Source organism: Chinchilla lanigera, unplaced genomic scaffold (assembly GCF_000276665.1).
Source record: "Chinchilla lanigera isolate Chin_1 unplaced genomic scaffold, ChiLan1.0 scaffold00056, whole genome shotgun sequence".
Lineage (NCBI taxonomy): Eukaryota > Metazoa > Chordata > Mammalia > Rodentia > Chinchillidae > Chinchilla > Chinchilla lanigera.
In genome coordinates this window covers 4,856,172-4,878,443 of record NW_004955457.1, presented here as the reverse complement: position 1 = coordinate 4,878,443, position 22,272 = coordinate 4,856,172, and the positions used below count along the sequence as shown (strand labels likewise).

The window sequence follows — 22,272 nt, the reverse complement described above, 5'->3', positions numbered from 1 at the left end:
TTTTTCTCCGGTACCGGGAACCGAACTCAAGACCTTGCACTTGCCAGGCAGGTGCTTTTTGCCACTGAGCTAAATCCCCAGCCCTTTTGTTTGTTTGTTTGTTTTTGTTTTTTTTTTTGTTTAGTTCAGTAACTTGAGACATGCAGATGTCTCAAGTGCTGTTCCTGCGTAGTTTTGTGGAAGTCCCACATAGATGTTAGCGTATAATTATGAGGAACTAAGCTCATTTATCTTTGTGTGATATAAGTTCATATCGTCCCTTGATAAGAGAGATGAAAATCGCACAAGCAGGTTGAGCACTTTCAGTAAGAGAATAGTGAGAATATTAGCATGTTGCCTGGCTGGATGGAGTTGCTCCAGGGGCTGACACTGTGGATGTCTTTTCCAGGCATGCAGCGGCTGCATCATATCAGTTGGGGGTCAGATTCCAAACAACCTGGCAGTCCCTCTGTACAAGAACGGTGTCAAGATCATGGGTACGAGCCCACTGCAGATCGACAGGGCTGAGGACCGTTCCATTTTCTCAGCTGTCTTGGATGAGCTGAATGTGGCTCAGGCACCGTGGAAAGCTGTGAATACTTTGGTATGGAGAGAAACCCATGTGTCTCTTTAATATTCTTTATTGAAGAGTTGTAACCTGAATGTTAACTGCTGGAAATGTTAACTAGAGGGCAGATAGAATGCACAGTAGGCTGAGTGAAGATACTATAAAGTTGCTGTATTTCCACAACTGCACTTAAAGGCTGATTATAAATAGATAGCAGTATTCTCATTAAGATTCAGACAATGAAAGGAGGTTCAAATTATTTTTGAACCAGATATGATATTTAGAATTAGAAACTAGGAATTTTATGTTACTCCATGTCCAATTTACATTTTAATGGAGTCTTTTGAGAGAAAGAAGAAAGCGAGTTAGGTTATCCCTTGATCTAAAGATACCAGTCTGCATATTCATTGCATATTTCAAACTATTCACACATTTTTTTGTTGTTGTTTCTACTAATTAGAATGAAGCACTGGAATTTGCAAAATCTGTGGGCTACCCCTGCTTGTTGAGACCTTCCTATGTATTGAGGTAATGTATTGTTTTCTGAGACAATGATTCAAAAGTTTGGGAATTCAGAAATGCATGCTGTAAGCTAATAGCTCCAGGCTTTGATGTGGAGTAATTTGTAAATCCATACACAGCCTCCAAACCATCACAGCCAGTGTGAAGACCAATGTGTCATCCTTTGGCTTAGTGGTTTTCCTTTGGGGGGTAGCAATAGGAACAGAGGACATTTCCACATCTACAAGCATGGCTTGAGGCATCTCCTTGACAAACCGAAGGAGGATAGTTTTACATGCAAAATAGGACAGTTAAAGAAATTGGAACGTCTCTTACCTGCATGTATTTTCTGATATCCAGTTTCTTTGTTTTGGAATTTTGAGTTTTTGAGATCAGAGGTTTCAATAGATGAGTTATAATGCTCAGGAACGTGGGAAATAAGGATCTTTTGTATTAAACTTTGAAACTAAGTTCTACCATCAAAGAAGAAGTTGTGAATTATCATTTTCTCCCTTCAGATGTTACCACATGTAAGGGACCACTTCACTGAACAGAGGAGAATAAGAGAAATGCAATTTGCTGTGCACAATTTGAAAGTGTAAATGGAATTTGAGAAGGGATCCTTTAAAATAATGAAAAATTTCAAATGAGGTGGAAAACTTTCCATTTTTATTGAAATTACATTTTGTGTAAACAACAGTATAATACTACTACTCCTTGGAGGAATTAATGTAAATTAATTTAAACAACACTTGGACATTTAAATAAGGATTGAAAAAAATAACTTTGTCCATTGCAATTCTTTTTCCATTTTACAACTTATATCTTTGTTCCAGTTTTTTCTACTCTGAATTATTAGCATTATAGTTCTAGCTTTCCTCTCATAAGCAGTGAAGCAATTAAAGTTTGCTATGCAGAGATTTATAATAGAGTAAGAAAAGTAAAGATTACTTTTAAAAGAAAGGGGAAAGTAATTTTTCTTCCTTATTTTGCCTTCCTTTTATCGCTCCTACATTCTTCCCCTCCCATCTCATTTTGGAAATGTCAAAATTCAGAGTAAATTGATTTCAGATAGCATTATTTCTTAAGTATTTAGAAGGACTGACACAGTTGAATAAGTTTCAATCAGCTACAGTACATTATATTTGCAAATGTGACTAAAAATAATTGATTCTTTTATAATGGAGGATGTAGAATGACCTGCTTTAACTATGTATCAGTGAGTTAAGAATAGCTGTTGGTAATGAACTCTGAAGAAACATGTTTAGAAAAATTAGGCTTTGGGATGAACCCGGTTAAAGTTTAAGAATTACTTGGAATCAGCAAGGCACTTGAACAGTAAATCCAAAACAGCAAACTGTGGGGAAATATAAACTCTAGCACAAGCAGGGTTTAATTGTGACCCTTTCCTAATTCTGGTGACAGTTTACTTTGGTTAATTTTTTTTTTTTTTTTTTTTTGGTTTACTTTGGTTAATTATCCTGGTGATTGAATGAAGTCTTGATATAGAGAACGATGTCTTCGCATTAGGCGTAGACTTGAACTAAATATTTCCTAGAACTATTCTGAGAGTCAATAAGATTTAGTGCACTTTACTTTTGCAATGGTAAAGGACACTAACCTGCTTTCCCCAACTCATTTCCCAGTGGGTCTGCCATGAACGTGGTGTTCTCCGAGGATGAGATGAAAAAGTTCCTGGAGGAGGCCACCAGGGTCTCTCAGGTAGGATTCAATTTCCTCCTGTTGACTTTGGCCTCTTTTGCTAATTGCTGTCTTCCTTTGTGTGCTGTCTTCCTTTGCACCACGCTCTTAGAATGGTTTTCTGTTTTTTTTCTTCCTTCTACCTATGAGTCTCTGTGAGATGGCAAAACTCAAACACTTTAAATTGTAACCAGATTCTAATGGTTAGTAGAAGAGGAGTATGGTGCATGTTTGGTCAGTACAGATCCACACATTTTTAGATTGCAAGTGTTGAAAGGGATAAGCCCTCTTGCTGAAGGCTGGATATGCATCCTGTACCTCAGACTCAGACACTGGTCAAAGAATTACTGAGATTCCTGAGATCAAGTCATTTCATCACCAAGTGAAAACTTCCCTAACTTTAAATTCTCGAACTTGGGGACTTTGTGTTCATCAATTATACAATTTGAATAGTGACTGTCCTCACTCATTTATTGAGTTTTTTGTTATTTTGGCAAATTTCATTGGTGACTTAATAAAAATGTTTTTAATTTCATAGTGCCTCATTTACCTCCTTCACTGCCTCTAGCTTTTACTTTCTTTTTTATGCATTACCTTGGTGTGATCATTTAAGGTTTACCCAGTGATCTTTAGATCTTGTTCTGTAAAGGATAAAAATAATGTTTTCCTTTTAAAACGTTGAAAAAGCTAGCTGAGCTTACAAAAAAAGACCCACTCATAGTAGGCAAATGGAATTTGGAGGGAGCTGAAGAATTAAGTCAGCAGCATTTCAAAGAGAAACAGAGAATATGGATGTACAGAAAGAAACCAAGTGGGTTTAGAATTCACACTGGTGTGAAAGTCAGATAACAGAAGGAAATATCTTCAGTGGGCCAGTTTTCATTAATATGCCCTGGAGTGAGACACAATCTGTTTTCTCTTCTGTGTTGTTCCTTACCAGGGATCCTGCCCTGCACCTTTTTAGAGAGGCCAGTAACTATCCCAGCTGGTTCCAGATATATAACTGAGGAAGGCTTCTCCTATTTTCTCCCTGAAACTCTGAACCTCATAGGACTTCTGATCAGTAGAATTAAATATATATATATATATATATATATATATATATATATATATATACACACACACAGTAGAATTAAATATATGTAAATATATACATTATTAAATATATAAAAATATATACACACACAAACAATAATATATGGACAGAATTCAGAAAAGATTAAAGTTTTAGACTAGAGATATCCTGATTGAATATTTCTTGGTTCAAGTCTCCCAGTCAAACTACAGCAAAGTTTGGAATACTCAATTCAATGTGCTTAGAATAAAAAGAGCCTCTATCAAGCATTCTTCTATCTATATATTTATTCATATTAGTAGCTGCTGTTTACTGGCATTGTTTTCATCACTGTTACCGGGTACACTTATGAAACATACATATGGTATTTCGCAGAGAACTTTCTTTGCAAGGGACATCAAAACCTCAGGTGATTACAATTAAATGTGGTCACCAATGACCACCGCAGTAGAGAGGTAGGATGCTGAAGCAAAGTGCGAAAATCTTAGTGTCTCATCCCTTAGGAAGGATTTTTAAATTGATGTCTGATGGTTGATTCAGAGTGAACTGGGTGAAAGTTTTACATTGTGTGCATGACAGTAAGAAAAAAACCAGCACATATAAAGGCCTAAACATGAGAAGAGCATAAAGTTTCTAGAAACCAATGAACAAGTTTTTATATGGCTAGGACACCAAATATGGTATTGATTATACTGGTTAGTTTGCAGTATTTAGAAAGAGTGATTTTTGTTTTTGAGATAGGATAGTCTTGAATTCACTATGTAATCCAGGGCCTCAAACTCGACTCAGTTTGTGTGGTCTCAAACACCTGGTGATCCTTTTGTTTCCGCCTCCTAAGTGCTGAGGAAATGGGACCAGGAAGTAGAGGGAAGGGAGAGTTGTTTGTACTAATAAATAAAATGAAAGAATGAATTATAGACACGACTGAATTCATGAGAGAGGGGAGTGGGCTATTGTAGCTCATAGCAAAGATGACAGAAGCTTGGAGAAGAATAACGACAGCAAAGGAGGAGAGAAATATTGAGGATGTGAACTGAAGGGAATTAGTGCATGCGTAGATGTTGAGACTCAAAGAAGATAAAGTTGACTACAGAGCTCCTGCTCTGGGCAACTGGCTGGATAGTAGGGCTGTTTGTTAAGACAGGGAGCACTGGAGAGCTATAGAAAATAATATATTAATTTTTGATCTTTTATATGTGAGCTGCCTGTGAAGAATCCAAGCAAAAAATGATTTGAAGGCAGAGGGTTTCATAGATTTAGAATTGAGGATCCAGATCATGGCTAGAGATAAATCTGTGAATATAAGTTTTGAAATAGATAGATTACCCTTTAAATGGAAGTTTTGGCAGTGGAAATAATCACTGAAGGAGAGACTATGGAAGACGGAGCAGCCGGGACAGAGAAATAACAGCATTTTAGGTCTGAGTGGAAAGGGAAAAACCATGAGGACAGAACATGAGAAAGGAAAGCATGAGGATGTAGTTTACAGATATCAAAGGAAGAAAGTATTTTCAGAAGACCAATGATGTCTAATGGTACTAAAAGAGTGAAATTGATTAAGACATTTTTCATAAATCTACTCAGTTGGCCAGGATGGTGGATACTGTTGTTGCCTCAAATCCCTGGATCCCTTAGCCTATGGAAGCACCTGTCCACAGAGGCTGTGATAGTTAATAACACCTCCTAGCTGTGCTCTGCTCTGGACATTTTCACAAATAGGAGCCTTGTCATGCAGAAGGCAAGATCCTTTGTATCACATCTGTCTTTAAAGCCCTAGATAATGATTGACCTTGCTTCAGGATGGGGTTTAGTGGTATAACCCATACTAGAGAGCTTCCTGTGGGATAAGGCTAATGCTAGTCTTTGGGGATGGGTTGCAAGCTGAAAGATGAAGCTGAGGAGAAAATGTAAAAGCACAAAGGGAAGAGAGACATGGGTCTAGTAAGAAATCAGCATATGACCCATGTTTTTGGAGCTCTGTGGAGGATCCATCTAAACTCAGGAGGTCATTGTTAGGTTCTTGGCACAAGTAAAAAACAAAATGAAGTAAAAAATGCCTTTATTGCAGGCATGGAGAAGGCCACAGAAAGGAAGAGAGACTCAGACCTTCTGAGGGTCTGGCCAGAGAACAATGGCTACATAGGGTCAGGCTGGAGGTGGGGTTTAGGGGTGTGGTTTGTGTGACAGAGCAGATAGTGATGGGGCAGGGGGTGAGAAAGAGTAAACAGGATGTTGTAAAAGGGAAGTAGGAAGTGGTAACTGGACCAGGGAGGAGAAAAGCTGGGCTTGGCACGTGGCCTCCTGTGGCCTGCACCACACTGGCTCACAGCCATGATGACTTAGCAGAATTTTTATTTAGGCCAGAAATCCATCAGTCATCAGTCAATGTATTCATTTAGTGTGGAAAAAGAAAATGGAGGCTATGATATGGAGCAATCCCAACACTGTCATGAAGGAACTGAATGTAGGAGGCAATTCAAGATTGACGAGTGGTCTCAAGCATTCCAGAAAGGGAGTATGTTTTAGATTGATAAAGAAAACGTTTGGTTTCAACATTGCTAGTGTCCTAGTCTAAAAGCTAGATAATGTGTATTAACTTCAAAGGGTTTTATCTTTGGCCCCATCAAAGCAAAGCTACATGCTATTCTCCCGAGCGCAGTCACAGCTTTCACACAGAGAGTTGACTCTGGAAGTCAAAGTGCCTAGAAAAGGTGAAGGTAGGAAGAGATAAAAAACCTGAACCAATAATTATATATAGGTATAAAGTGGAGAAATAGTCATGATTTTGGTAGCAGAGAAAGAAACCACATTCTGCTGCCTCTTCAGCTCTCGCTTTTCTCTAACTGGACTAGAAGCCAGCATCTGAGATTTCAGAACTCGCATTCAGTTTGCTAAGCACTCAGAGAGAGCTGCAGAGAGACCCTTAGTATTGCTGTAAGCAGAGAATGACCTTATACTTACAAAACAGCCTGGCTAATGAGTTCATATATTGTGTTTAGTCTTACATCGCCTTCAAGTGATGCCTTAGTATTTACCTAAGGCACGTGAGTTACTTGGCATTACACACATAATTTCAGCTAATGTTTCTGCTCCTCGGTTTTTCTCATTGACAGGAACACCCAGTGGTGCTGACAAAGTTTATAGAGGGAGCCCGGGAAGTAGAAATGGATGCTGTTGGCAAAGATGGAAGGGTAAGAACCTTATCCCTATCTCCCTTCTTTATCCTCCCATTCATTTTTTTCCTTGACAACCTTGAAACATTCAAAGATTAGAATTCAGGATTTCTACAGAACAGGTCTCTGTAACAGTGAAGAAGCTTCTCAGTTAAAAAAAAAAATTCGAATTCACTGACAATCCAGCAGATATGTCATGGATATCATATTTCCTGTTTCATACTGTTAGAATTTCTCCTTGATGATTCTCAAAATTAATTATCATCCTGCTCTCACCATTCTTTTTGAATAGTTCTGCCTCATTTTCTTTTGTCTGTAGTTTTCATTTTATGTTTCAATGAATATTATAAAAATCTAATCCTTTTCTTTCTGAAGTTTCTAATTGAATCTCTAGTTTTCTTCTTAGTTGATTTTCCACCTTTCCCTCTTTTCACTGGATTAGTAAAAAGAAAACCAAACACAATGAGGTAGATAGATAGGATCATGACATAAAATTAGCTTACCATGTCACATCTGGTATTACTAAACAATGAATGCCCCCAACTTCAGGGAAAAATGAACAGGTGAAGAGTACCCAGGTTTGCTAATTGTGTTTCTAAAGCATTTGTGATTTATCTTGGAATATAGGAAGTGATGTTTTAGAGAGTGTAGGTCATTTTGTTTGCTACAAGAAAAAATACAAAGTTACCCTTCATTTACTGTTTTGCAAATATTTCAAAATACTGTTGTCTAAGTCTCTGTTCTATCACTTGGATGACAGTCCCCAACATCCACAACTCAGAGCAGGACAGGTGAATTTGGGCACACAGCTTCAGTCTGGGGCCAGCTGGCACCAAGGCAGAAGCGGGATGGCAGATGACATGGTAGAGAAAAGGGTGCTCAGCTTATGGAAGCCAGGAAGCAGAGAGCGAAGAGAGAACCGGGGACATGATTTCACCCTTTCCAATGACACCCTCATTGCTCTACCCTCATGCAGTCCCGTCTCCTAAGCACATTTAGCTACTGAACTCATCCATAGATGAAGCCACTGGTGAGCATAGTGGCCTCATAGTGGTTTCCTGACAATCCCCTTTCACAGATATGAGAATTTCAGGTCATCCCTAACAGCTACCAGAGGCACTCACTCTTTTCTCTTTTTCTTTTTTCCAGATTACCAGTTTAGGATAGGACTTTCTTATTTTTATTTTCAATCATAATAGTGAGTGCTTATTGCAGAATCACAATCTTGATTTGAAGCAGTTTTTAGTGCAGCTTCTCAACTCTCAAATATTCTCAAATGTTCCAGTCTCCTCACCCAGTTATTGAATTGCCATGCTCAGAAATGGGCGTAGTACTTCTGGTATGTTATGATTGTTTCAGAGCTCAGTGGGATGATCACCTCTTCTTTCTAGACTGTACACACACACACACACACACACACACACACACACACCCCAAATCAAACTATTACTGTGTGTATGAAACTAGGTACTTCATATGCGTGCCCTTTTATTCTCACTAACATTCTATGAGATAGGCACTGCTGTTTCTTCTCATCAGAAACCAAGGGTAAGCAGATAAAGTGCCTCGCCCAGGTCACAGATCTCAAAAGTTACACCAGAAGGATGGAGAATCAATGTTACTCTAATTTAGGTATCTGTAAATTGATAAATAAATCTGCGTAAGTTATACAAATCTTTTACAGTCATTCAATTATTCTCTCTTACTTTCAGCTCCGTTATCTCTCAATATACATTATTAACATAGGTTAAAGCGATAACGTAGGTTCAAAATTCTAACACAGGCATATACAGTCATCTAAATGCAATTATTTGTTCTTACAGTGTTTTCACTTCCTTATGTTGAAAGAGGACAGTTTTTTTTGTCTCCCTCCTTCTTCAATCTTCAATTTCAAGATCTCTTGATCAGATCCTCAATTCATTTTCTAGTCCACCTACATTACCCCATTTGCCTAGCTATTCACCTCTCCTATCCTCTTTTCTTCTTTTCCTTATCTCTTTCCTTTCCTTTTTTCTTTCTTTGTGTCTGTCTAAAAGATGTCTTCAGTGCTTTGCAAATCCTGCAGTTTCTTATCTTCTTCTTAAGGGTGGATATGTATTAGTTTAATTTTCTTCTTTGCCTGCTATTCCTATCCCTGCTAATCAGTGGGAAGAGGGAGTAAGTTCCTAACTACAGTCAGCTGTCTCTGGAGACTGCCAGTCAGTGTGGAGACCCTGATGGTCTTTGTGAGGCTCTTTCTCCTGTTCTCATCAGGAGCTTGGCTAAGGCACTGGTCAGTGCTTGGGGCATCTGTTAGAATCAAAGGGGTGCATGAGGGAGTAGCTTCTTTGCAGAAGGTGCGTGACAGTTCTTTCTCAAATCTTCTCCTGGCAGGTTATCTCCCACGCTATCTCTGAACATGTGGAAGATGCAGGCGTCCACTCAGGAGATGCCACTCTGATGCTGCCCACACAAACCATCAGCCAAGGAGCCATTGAAAAGGTCATCATTTATAAAAGAAAGTGGAAGGGGAACAGCAAAATTTTTTTTAAAAAATCCGATTAAAAAAAAGGTAGCAAAATAAGACATGCTCCAGGTACAACTTAATGATGAGGGGAACTTTCTTGCCCTTAGCAAGCTGAGTATTTTAAAGCTAATTTCTTTCACAACCCTTTAGAGCCTGTTAGGCTGTTGGTGAACGCAGTGGTTCTCAAACTTTAGTGTGCACCCAAACAGCCCAGGGAGCTTATTAGAGGTTATTACAGGTTTCTGGGCTCCACTCCTGAGTTTCTGATTCCACAGATCTGGGGGGAGCCCATTAAAATTGCATTTTTATCAAGTGGTCAAAGAGATGTTCTTTCCTCCGATCTGGGGACCACATTAAGAGAATGGTTGCTGCAGGTGCTTTGCAGGTTAGAGGACCACGTACAGATATGCAGCATAGCAATAATACTGCTTTTTTTTTATTTTAAAGAGAGTAGTACATGAGAAACAAACAAAAAAATAATTAGAACAGTGGCAGCATACCAGTATGACGAACATAAAGAAATCAAAGTAAGAACATTCAAAGTGATGCAGGGTCTCAAGACAAATTAATACAAATCAACAATGGTTGTTACGCTGCATATTGTGATCCTCAACTACATTGCTCAGATTATCAGATGTAAGAATGAAAGATTGCTCAAACCATTAAAGAGAATAAGGAAATAATTCTTCAATAAAACTATAATACTTCTCAGAGTGACTGAAGGAAGCACACAGCAGTCACATGGAGAAACTTCTAGAACTCATGCTTTGAGTCTTCACCCTTGCCTCAAATAGCACTTTCTGATATGTCTCTTTTGACCCCTCTTTGAGAGCCACTCCTTTAAAGAACTTCCCAGGATAGATTATTGGCTCAGTACTCACATGCTTGGCTAGGTAAACATGTAAAGCTTATCATTTAAGTAATTCTTGAGGGTGTCCCACTGGGCTCCAGGGATGTCAGAATCCGTGCAGGCTTGTCTGTCTGCCTGCTTGTACACTGGCTGAGTTCTGAAGGTCTTTGTTCTAGAATGTGGAGGTAGCAGGGTGCTTTGTAAAATGGTAGCAGAATTTTAAAAAAAGAGTTCCTGGATTTTAAATATATTTTTGTTTCTCATGTCAGAATAAATGACCTAAAAGCTCAACTTTCCCCAAATCTTGAAGAGCTCAGTGTGCCACAGAATCTACTTCCTTTCATGCCCAATTAAATTGCTGACCCAGTCCTGTAACTGTAATGAGAGAAGTGCTCTTGCTTCTGTAATCAGGGCCTCCTTTTGGCACAGGGACCTTCTGGCCCTGGTTGGATGCAGGGATTCCTGTATGTGACATGCAGACATGCAGAGCCTCCCCGCAGGCAAACACCATTTCCTTCTGACCATAATATCTACCCTTGTAGGGCTTAGGGCAACAGAAAAGCAACATAAAAGAACTCTCCCTGGTCTCTTTGCAGTGCCATGTAATTTCAGGGCCTGCACCTCTCAGCAGGTAGGTCATTAGATTGATATAGAGTTTGGGCTGTTGTTTCTGGTGCTAAAGCAACCGAAAAGATTTCATTTAACTCTCGTGTAAGACCAGGGTATATAATTGTAGGACAGAGGGGTATTTGGCAGACAGATAATACCATAAATTATTCATTCTTTCTTCTCTTGTTCTGTTATGACTACTTAGTACATATTATTTTGTTAATAGAAGCCTAACAATTTCCCTATTATTGCTTTTATCATTAATACAGATGTAGCTCTTTTTTTTTTTTTTTTGGTTTTTTTTTGGTTTTTCTCCGGTACCGGGAACCGAACTCACGACCTTGCGCTTGCCAGGCAGGCACTTTTGCCGCTGAGCTAAATCCCCAGCCCCCCAGATGTAGCTCTTTATAAAGACATAATAATGAAATCTAAATTGAAGGGGCTGTACCTTTTGTGTGTTGTGTTTTTGTCTAAACTATGCTGCTTTGCACTATTTCATTGTCCTTTCGCTCTAGGTGAAGGATGCCACCCGTAAGATCGCAAAGGCTTTTGCCATCTCTGGCCCGTTCAATGTCCAATTTCTTGTCAAAGGAAATGATGTCTTGGTAAGAAATACCAATGTGCCTGAGAGGACACTGTCACTGTGTTAGGTCATGTTGGGCTTTTGTCCCTCTGGTAATCTCTGTGAACACCGGCCTCAGTCACCGAGACCCCTGCAGCTGTTCTGTCTGAGAGTGGGATGTGGCACTGCATATAATGCCTGTCTTGTTTGAAGCCACAGGATCTTGGCGGCACGGACATGTCAGTCACAGACTTGTACAGCACTCTGATCCACTAGAAGGAAGATCACTGTATGCTTTCTGCAAAATACATACAGATAGATACGGTGCATATGTGAAACCGGATACATAGGGAATTCATGCAGACCTTCACTGAAGTTCTGCTTTTTCCTTACTCAGAGAAGAAAACTGATTTGGATACCATTTTTTAAAAAAAGTAAATCAAATAAAACTTAAAGTCAATTTGGTTATTCCTAATTAATTTGTTCTTTTATTTTAACCAATCAGTAACCAATATGTATATTTCCCATCTACAAAGGTATGAAAGGTACAGTCTCTGCTCTCAAAGACCTCATAACTTAGTAAGGAGTAGGAATAAAATAAATTTGAAATGAACACTATCAAATTAAGTATAACAACTACATGGGAGATTGTACAAATAAGATGGCTTTTGAGTTAAAGACGAGAAGGATCATATTTGCCAGTGTATGTGCAAATGGCTGCATAAACGTCTATTTGAGTATCCTATGCCTGTTCCATCTGGGGTGGATCATAAAAAGTTTCAAGGAAGATTTTGCATTGTGAACTGTACCTTACAGGATAGCTGAGATTTTGGCAAGTTAAAGAAGGAAGAAAGGATATTGCACATAGATAGAAGGTCATTTACAAGGATGAGAAAAATTGCATATTTAAGGAGATAGTGAATAGCTCAGTCTAGTGAGATCAGTTTTCTAGGTAAATAAGAAAAGGCAAGCTTGGAAGTGGGACTGGAGCCAGGAAGATGATCTAAAATAAAATAGGTAGGTTGAGGCAAGAGGATAGAAAGGTTTTGGGGACTAGATTTATTCTAATGCCAATGGGCATCCAGTGAGAGGGCTTTCAGTAGGAATGTGGCATCTGCATCAAAGTGATTCCGTCAGTGATGTGCGAGGAAATCCAATGGAAGAAAGTGAGAATTCAAAGATGCTCAGAGGGCCAGTTTGGAAAAGTTTAAGCAGTGAGAGAAAAGGGAAAACATTAGCAAAACAAATGCCTGTCTCCAGTTAATAAGTTACAAACCAAGGGTCAGAAAGAATATCAGTATTATGTTACTGGCTTTCATCACCTTCTCTCTCCTTTTGAATTTTGTTATCTTTTTAGGTGATTGAGTGCAACCTGAGAGCTTCTCGATCCTTCCCCTTTGTGTCCAAGACCCTTGGGGTTGACTTCATCGACGTGGCCACAAAGGTGATGACTGGGGAGCAAATTGATGAGCAACATCTTCCAACGCTGGAGCGTCCCATAATTCCTGCCGACTACGTTGCAATTAAGGTAATATTAAAAAACTCTCCAAGTCACTTTATGAGTCCAAAAGAAATTAAAGGAACAATTTTCCATCAAAAATCTCATGACTATGTGAAACTTTGAAGTAAAGTAGTAGACTGGTGGTTGTTTTCTTTCAATACGGTAATGCTGCTTGTACTAATGGTACCTCTAGGTGAACTTTTGTGCATTTACAAAAATTGTAAAAAGCGTCTAGAATTGTACAAACTCAAAACCAGCTATGCAAATAAATTAGAAGCTATCGTGCAGCTGATGCACGATGGTGCCAGATCAGTTTTTAAAAAGAAATACTAGATATGCTGTGTCGGGGTAAAGCTAAGATTGTGCCACTTTTAAATTGTGCCGAGTCTTCAGGACTGTATGACTTTTGTAAAAGTAATTACTTTGAGGGGCTTGTTAATTTCAGGCCACCTTGGCCACCATTGCTTACCCAATATTTTCCTTAGTAGCATTATTTTTCAATTTGAAAATGTGAGAGGGTCGTTATTGTTTATGGTGATGCTGTGAGGATCATGAAATCAAAGTTATGTTTTAATAATGCTTAATAATGAGGCCGTTGTACTCTGCAAGCTGCCTCAGTATGTTCATGCATGGGGTGTTTATGACTTTTAACTACTTTGCCTGACAGGCATGAGGATTAGTGGGGTATGTAAATATATTTTAACTTCTTAGATGAAGCCCACAATGAAATTAATTTATATTGTGTAATATATTTATGACACATTGACATAATTTGGATGCCTTCAAAAGGTTCCTGTTCCCATACATGCTAGTAGCTTCAGACATAATGGTGCTACAGCTAAGACACTGCCTCCTGGCTCTTATAGGGGGAGCTTTAAGTTAGAGCTATCAATTAAAAATATTCATTAATTTTTCTTAAGTTAAAAATTTAGGATGCCTTAAATTTTTTGTGCACTGAGGTGTGATGTCATTTTTCATGTTGGGGAAGGTGGCACTTTCTTCCTACTGACTATGACACAGATACAAATTCATAAAGCTTTTAATATTATGCAACTATATATACACATATTATATGTATATGATATATAAATATATATACATAATATTTGTGTTTTAAACCAACGGGTAGTAAGAACTACAAAATGTTTTCCACTAGGTACTACACATAAATTTTAAATTGATTTTTTATCTATATACATAGGAATATATGATTCTTATTAATGTATAGGAGAATAATTTCCAAGTAAAAATATTACAGATAAATACACATTAAAAATTCATTGTACCTTCCAACTTTCTTCTTTCCTTGTTATCACTGTGTGTGAATCTTACATTGTTTTCAACTACCTGTTCATTGTCACTCCATAGCAGCAGTTAGGTGGATAGAAAGCTGCAGATGGATTAACAAGGAAGCTGGAGCACATCATATATAATAACTCAAATGAGATGACCTAGTGAAATGAATTCCTGAGCTAGATTGCCAAAGAACAATTGAGGGCTCCAGAATCAACAGAGGAATAGTGTAGACCAGATAAACAGACACATGCAAGAAACAAGAACTTGATTCTCAGTGAATTTCACTGATAAAGTAAATGAAAAAGAAGGACTTCTGTGTTCCAGTTCACATGCAAAGTTCTAGGCAAAAGTGTTTCCAGGCAGAATGCTTTTAAAAGTCTTTAAGAGGTATCAGCAACAGAAGTCAGTTTACAGGCAGCCATTTCTGGCAAGGTGGCTTGTTGCAAGTTCAGATGATCAGAACAGTAATAGGAGTGTTCCAAAAGCCTATCAAAGGAAAGAAATATATTTGAACTCTGTTTCAGGAGAGACTGATGTCCAGTAGACGTTGTTTGAAATCATTCCAATAAGAATATGTGTAAACCAGATTAGAAACACTGGTCTGGACTCATCACAGGGGACCTATTTACAGAAGGAACTTGTGATTATTTAACCCAAGTTTTTGGCCAAGAGCTAAAGAAATTCTTGGAACAGAATTTTAAAGCTATTTTTCACGTCAGAGGCTCGGACCAATGAGATTTTTTTTTTTTTTTTTGTACGTCTATCACAGACTAAATGAATCTTGTGAGAGATGACTCACTAAATATATTCATCCTCTCTTATCTTTTCATACCTTTCTGTCACATATTTTTCTTCATTGTAATGTCTGACAGGCCCCAATGTTTTCCTGGCCTCGGCTGAGGGATGCTGACCCCATCCTCAGATGTGAGATGGCTTCCACCGGAGAGGTAACTAGCTAATGATCCATAATACTTTCATTAAATCTGCTTTGAAACCCGTGGTTTTATGATCTGAATACAGTAAGGTAAGTAGGTTAGTAAGTAGGGCTACAAATGCGAACTTCCACTTTCAGAGAAAGTCTCAGAGAGTTTCGAAGTAAAGAAATATCTGTTACTCATTTAGAACATGGTCTAAATTCTCAATTATATTTCAACACAGGAATATAATTCATGGATCCTTAATCTCCATTTTCACATTATAAACTGAGAACAACTTTCAGATATTTCTCTAGATGTCTGGGTAAATATGTCCTTAGATATCTGTCTATTATTTTAAGGTTCCCAGTTTTTCTGTAACAGCAGGTCATCTCCTGCTTTGTTACCATGAAATCAGATTGCTGGGTATTTACTAGCAATTTGTAGAATGATGGCATTAAAAAGATCGCACACCTACATGGTGTGGAACCTGCAGATTCATGCAAACTCTTCAGATCACTTTCAAAGCAACTTGAACCTTTTGGGGAATATCTAAAGACTATAATGGGACTGGCCACTGGATGTCCCTCTTCCCTTGTGTTGGAACTGTGCCAACTGAAGGTTTCTTTTTGGAATGTGAAATGTGTTTTCTCTTGGAGAGCTGTCAGATTCTTGAAAGTTCTCTACATGTCAGTGTCAGGACATTTTATGAATCACCTAGCCCTTGACAGACGTACTAGATACAACCTTCAGATTCCCATCAGTGCACTCTGGAGTGGCAACATCAGACTGTGAGGCATCGTTGTTTCTCTTGTTATTAAGGAAAACCGGAAAAAAAGAGAATATTTAATTGCAACAAATGCATGATGCTTTCTATGGTCGCCTGGTTACAAGCAAGATGTGTGATGAGAAGCCAAGTGAGACAAAAAGCCAGGCAATGAGAAATAAATGACTATCCTGTTTGTATTTAGACACTTGGAAGAGAGAACTCTTGGTCCCTTTGCTACTTCTTTTAATTTAATAGGCAGAAGAGCCTAGCTTTAAAATGAAAGCAATACATCACATCGTCAGTCAGTGTAAGCAGGCCCTCTCCAGGCTCATCTTGGTCCCACAGCCCATAGTATTGGGGCTATTTTACACTGTTCTGGGGTGCAGGGCAGAGACATAACTGTTTTCCTTCATCTGATTTGCTCTCTTTAGTTTTCAGTGCTTCTGTCATTCCTGCTTCTGTATATACACATTTGGAGTTTTTGAAATATGAAATTATAAATGAATTAGAAATTAATTCCCCCCCCTTGGTTATACCTTTTGCTAAAGTGTAAAAAAGAGAATTCTTTACCTGTCACGAGAAACAGGCCTTTTCTGAGTGTCACAAGGGGTGATGTTGCACTGTCTGTTTCGTAACTGAAATCAGAATGATAATTCTAGCTGGGCCATCTCAGTTATACTACAAACAGTCTTCCTTCAGTGTTTAAATGGCTTATGGTAGGATTGCACAAGCCTCCAGCCCCTGATCTAATTACGAGTCATTTTATTTTCCTAGTGGTAAAGTAGGGATGTTAAGTCTTGATCTTTCCTGGAATATTCCACTACTTTCTATGGTTTCTCAGAAAATTGCTGAAATATCTCCTGTCTCACTGTATCTGTATTTTAAAATGGCTTACACAATTTATTTCAGTAGAATTTGAGACCTATTAATTTAGGTTGACATTACTTAAGCTAGCTAGACAATATTTGATTAAAATGCTCACTCTGGAGTGAAAAGCTGCAGGTATTTGTGGTCAGCTGAAGTCCATAGTCACGAGAATGTTCCATGCCTAGTAAAGAAGTTATTTGCTTAAAGAATGAATTCAGCCATCAGTGTTATTTACTGTAATGGCGGTTCTGTACCTGCGCCAAATGATGATGCGTATGGCAGAACTGACTCCTGTCACGTTAAATTCTACCACTTGTCCCGTGGTTACGGTGGCTATTTGACTTGTAGTTCTATCCGTAGCACAGTTACTGTAGATGAAATCTTTGTAAATACTCTAACATTTTATGTTTCTTTGGGCCATTTCTGTGGCATTTTGGACTAGTTGCAGGTTATTTTGGTTCATTTTATGAAAATGATAAAAAGGAACAAGCTGTTTTGGGATTTTCATGGAGTGATTGAATTTCTCAGAAGGCTTTCTCATAAGCTGAGTGAAATGACTCCTAACCAATTGGTTGCAGTTAGTCATTTCTACTACTGACCTGTGAATTCATACTCTGCTGCATAGTATTTATAACATATACTGTTATTTAAACAGTAAGTCATATTAACATTTGGAAGTTCACCACGTTATGGGCCAGAAGCTGTGATTTGTATCCAAACAACTGGCAGTAGTATCCAGTCTGCGGCTCCACTGAGTGTTGTTGGAGAGAGAAAGAAGTGCTTATTCATTCATTATGCTTAATTAAAAACATAAGATACATCTGCCCTGGCCGGCCTTTTAATCCCTGGTTTCAGATTACACGGTCTTTGGGCAATATCAGTAAAATCTAGGGAAACAGTCTATGAGTCAATTGCTTTCTATTTCTGCTTTTTGTGTTGCTTTTTTTGTTAAATGTAGTTGGTGGTTATTTGCTTTCCTTATTTTATCTTTTCATTTACTCCTAAACAGGTGGCTTGCTTTGGAGAAGGTATTCACACAGCCTTCCTAAAGGCAATGCTTTCTACTGGGTTTAAATTACCTCAGAAAGGTATCCTGATTGGAATCCAGGTAAGTGGTGTGTGTTCATGTTCATTCACAGGGCCACATACTCCGAGTGATGGGTACACTTCCTGCTGATCCATCCTTCATATTTCAAAACCTACTAAGCACCCAGGAATCAAAACTGCAGAAATGGCAATTATTTGAGGAATTTTCTCAATTTTACTATCCATGTTGGGTATTCTTAAAGGGCAATGAGTTAATGGATTTAAGAAATATTTCATAGAATGTCATCTAAGCTCTTGAAAATGTTATTGTTCTGTAAGTGTATCAGTCAGCTTTTTGTTGCTAGGACACATACTTGACACGTACAACTTAAAGGAGATATTTAATTTAGCTCACGTTTCAGAGCTTTGGAGTCCAGGGTTGGCTGGCTCCAAGCAAGGAATCTCATGGTGGAAAGGCTTGGTCGATCAGAGCTGCTTAGTTCACAGGGACTGGGAAGCAAAGCAGGGGAACAATGTCAGAGAGAAATAGTGAAAGACAATGTATAGTACCCAAAGCCACATCTCTGTGACTATCAGAACACATCCAGCTTTGAAGATATCAATATGCAATACAACAAGCATTGTTAATTTCCTACCACTTTGTTTGTAACTCTGTATTGTCTGTACTGTTCTTTTGCTATTTTGTTAAAGATTTTCTGTCTGTTAATGTTTTCCTCCTTTTATTTTTAAAATAATAAAAAAAGAACACGTCCAGGAGTGTGATCTAATGATCTGTGTTTTCTTAATCCAGTGAAATTGACATATAGGATTAACAATCACAGTAAGCCTTCTAAATCAAAGCAGAGTAAAGCCCTTAAAAATGAACATATTTATCCAATTAAAAAGGGTATTATTGTTTTATCACTGCAAGTTAAATGTAAATCAGGGTAAAACAGTAGAGAGAAAATGTCCAATAACCCTGGGAATGATTATTGCAAGAGTGTGCAAACCCTTCTGTTTATAAATTTCCAGGAAAAATAATTAGATGCTGTTCAACTGGTCATTCACTCTCATTTGAGATTAAAATTTCTTGGTTCTTATAAAAACAGTAGGTTGTCTTATATAATACCCCAGCTGTGCTTTCAATAAGCTCAAACCCTATAAGTTTATGTAAAAATCAGTAAAAATATACTTTGAACAGTACCAGCATTCTCAAGCCAGCGGGTGAGTATTATAAATGCTGCCTCATTAGGGTGTCTTAATATTATCAAATTAGACAGTGGAGGCTGGACAGGGACTGGCTTTGGAGAAGTTCCTGCCAAGAGTAACTTGGGCTTTTGCTTCATAAAGGTGCAGAGGGCAGTGGTGAGTAGTTAGAGCAGAGGCCAACAAGATGGCTGGCAACTGCGAAGCTTAATGGCAGTTTAGAGACAGATCCCATCCTATGAGTGACTCATTATGCAGTAAATGTGTATTAAGTATTATTAAGTCCTAGGAAGGAGACTATTTGCCCAAATTCCAGGTAAGGCTTAAAGTTTAATGTGAGACCTGGGGGGCATTCAGAAGAGATCATGCCCTGAGTCCCCATCTTCACAGCTAATCATAATGGTGCTAACATTTTAAAATACCAGTTTAAGAAGGCAGTGATGTATAAAATTGTGCCTTGTTTGCTTCCAGTGCTGGAGGGAAATGCAAAGCAGAAATTAATTTGATCCCTATAAAGTATTTGTATGAATTTGGCATTAGAATTTTGCTCTGTAGGGGAAAATGGGGATTTTTGTAGGGAATAAAAGAGTTTTCTTAAAGCAGTGAGGGGATGTCCATTGAAAGTCACCTTTCAGTGCATTGCTTTCTTTTTAAAAAAGTGTTTCAATAGCTGTGTGGGAACTTTGTAAAGAACACTCTGTGTCTGAATGCCAAATGTTAGGGATATAAAATATATATATTTTAAGTGTAAAATGTGAAGAGTATTTCCTAATGAAATTACTTAAGGAAGTATTTGTATCTGTGGAAAAAATGACCAGCTGGACTCTAACCTCTAGAGGCATACAAGAATCATGTCTCCTGACTTATTTTATATGGAAGACATGGAAAGACTGCCATCCCTAATAGTGGGCACCTGTCTCTCCATTACTATGTGTGGGATTTTCATTCGGAGGGATTTTTAACATTTCTAGTCTGATAACTGGTGGAAAAACATGGCACATTATACTGATTAGACAGCTAACAGCTGTAAAACTCACCGAACATCTTCTTAGCTAGAATGGGAACAAATTTAATTTCAACTTTTTACCCAAGCTTCATGACAATTGCAGGTAAAATAATCCAGGCTGTATATTTAAGGATACATTGTACCCTTTACAAAACATTTTATTTGACATGATCTCACTTGGTCAGAAGAATGCACATAAACTCTTGCAAACATATAAAATCCAAACTGAAAAGAACATAAAATATTACTGCTAACACATAAGTGGAGTCAAGTCTAGTAAATACATTGGAAAGCATCTGGTTGGTGGTGAATTATGTAATGAAATTCTGAGAAAGTCTACAACAGCACTTTGATTGCTTAACATGCTCATTTAGTACGATGCTATGTAGAATGTATTCACAGAAGAACATTGGTAGCCAATGCTGTTGCTGTTAATTTGATTTATTATTTCTTCATTATCCATGGGGAGGATGGTTCTTATCTGTCCCATTTGAAATAAAGTCTTCTTTTCTTACTGTGACCCAAAAGTCTGCTATGAGTAGAAAAATTTAATGAAGGTATCTTGACTCATTCCCTTTTTTATTTTAAAGAAACAAGAGAAAATTCCAATTAAAAAATACAGAATTTTGAAGTAGGATGATAGGAAATTAACAAAGGTTATCATATTGCATATTGTTATCTTCAAAGTTGGGCTCATTCATTTTTTAAATTAATTAAGTTTATTGGTACCTTTGAGATATACATGATCACATTCATCATAGGGAATTTGTACCTGTACATGATATAACTTGATTCTTCTTTTTCTCCCATTCCTCTTCCTTCAGCCCCACTTCCTCTCCTTATTTACAAAAGCTTTGTTTTCATTTTTCTTTACCCTCTTGTTGTTTTTCTTTTCCTTTCCTTCCTTTCCCCTTTCCTCCCTAGGTCCCCTTCCTATTTGTACATTTTCTTCCCATTTCACAATATCTATTATACATTTCGGTTATTTACACTTTTGGTTTTTCATACCAGAGAGACAATGCAATATTTACAGATACGCGTCTGATTTATTTAACCTAAGACTGGCCTCAAGATGTATCCATTTACTTAGAAATGTCTCAGGTTTATCCTTCTTTATGACTGAGTGGTACTCCATTATCTTAAATGTTGTTTTCTTTATCCATTCTTCAGTTGATGGACATTTGGGCTGATTCATTTATTTTGCACTACAAGTTGCAAGAAAAAACCAGAGACACAATACAGTACAGGAAAAAGTGACCCTGAAGCTGAAAACATTTTTTTCTTATTATTGGAACTTAATATATGTTGTTTTAAGTAGACATTGGTAACTGGCAGTTTTCAGCTACTGCTCAAGCTTAGTGGGTGGACTGTGTGTGCTTGCATGTGTGTGTGTAGGCACACACATTGTGTGACAGTCTTATAATCTTTCTGTCTTTTTCTTTCCCTTGCCTCTCCCACCCTACTCCTTCACCCATATAGGTTCTCTCTTTTTGCCCTTCTAAAGTTAAATCCCATGGATCACATTACTGGAGAAGTTTGAAATACTTAAAACATTAATCTTGGATAACTATGACTTAAGAGAAAAAAAGAATCAGGATTTAGATTTTGTTACCTTAACTAGAACAGTTACTGTGTTTCTACCAAAAGGACATCAATATGCTGGGGCATTTCTAGCGTAAGAAAGACCTGAAACAGCTTTATGTGGCAACAAAATCATCCTTGATTTTCCAGCAGTAGTTACAACTACCTTTCATCCCATCAGTATTTATTTTTAGTTGCTATGAGTAGGCATCCTGGCTTGTTTTGAGGTTTTCTAGAACACTCTTTAACAATGAATGATTGACTCTAGAGTAGCTCAAGAGCACTTGCTGTTTTTTTCCCCTCTGATTGGGCTATTCAGTGATGCTTGCAAAGTGGCACGCACCAACCTGACATCTGCGGCTTCAGCATTGCTCAGAAACACAAAGCAAGCATTTTATTTGAAGAGACGACTCCAAGTGACATGAATAACCTTTTATCTTCAATGCAGCATCATTAGGAACAACCATAGAATTGTCAATCCAGACGTCCCTGTAAAATCCACAGGAGTCACTTGGTATTAACTTGGCTTTCTCTTCTGCTGCTGGAATTGGATTAATGTAAAAATGATCATTGGAGATATAT

The 22,272-nt window shown here is 37.9% G+C and overlaps 1 protein-coding gene across 1 annotated transcript in view; it reads left to right on the top strand.

Moving 5' to 3' along the window:
• The window catches only part of Cps1 (carbamoyl-phosphate synthase 1, mitochondrial), a 113,269-nt gene that overhangs the window by 82,941 nt on the left and 8,056 nt on the right, over window positions 1-22,272 (top strand). Inside the window, exons 26-34 of the mRNA XM_005396941.2 lie at window positions 389-583; window positions 1,008-1,075; window positions 2,695-2,770; window positions 6,938-7,015; window positions 9,371-9,478; window positions 11,478-11,567; window positions 12,882-13,052; window positions 15,194-15,268; window positions 17,881-17,979. Coding sequence (XP_005396998.1) covers window positions 389-583; window positions 1,008-1,075; window positions 2,695-2,770; window positions 6,938-7,015; window positions 9,371-9,478; window positions 11,478-11,567; window positions 12,882-13,052; window positions 15,194-15,268; window positions 17,881-17,979 — 960 coding nt within the window. The remainder of the gene's footprint in view (window positions 1-388; window positions 584-1,007; window positions 1,076-2,694; window positions 2,771-6,937; window positions 7,016-9,370; window positions 9,479-11,477; window positions 11,568-12,881; window positions 13,053-15,193; window positions 15,269-17,880; window positions 17,980-22,272) is intronic.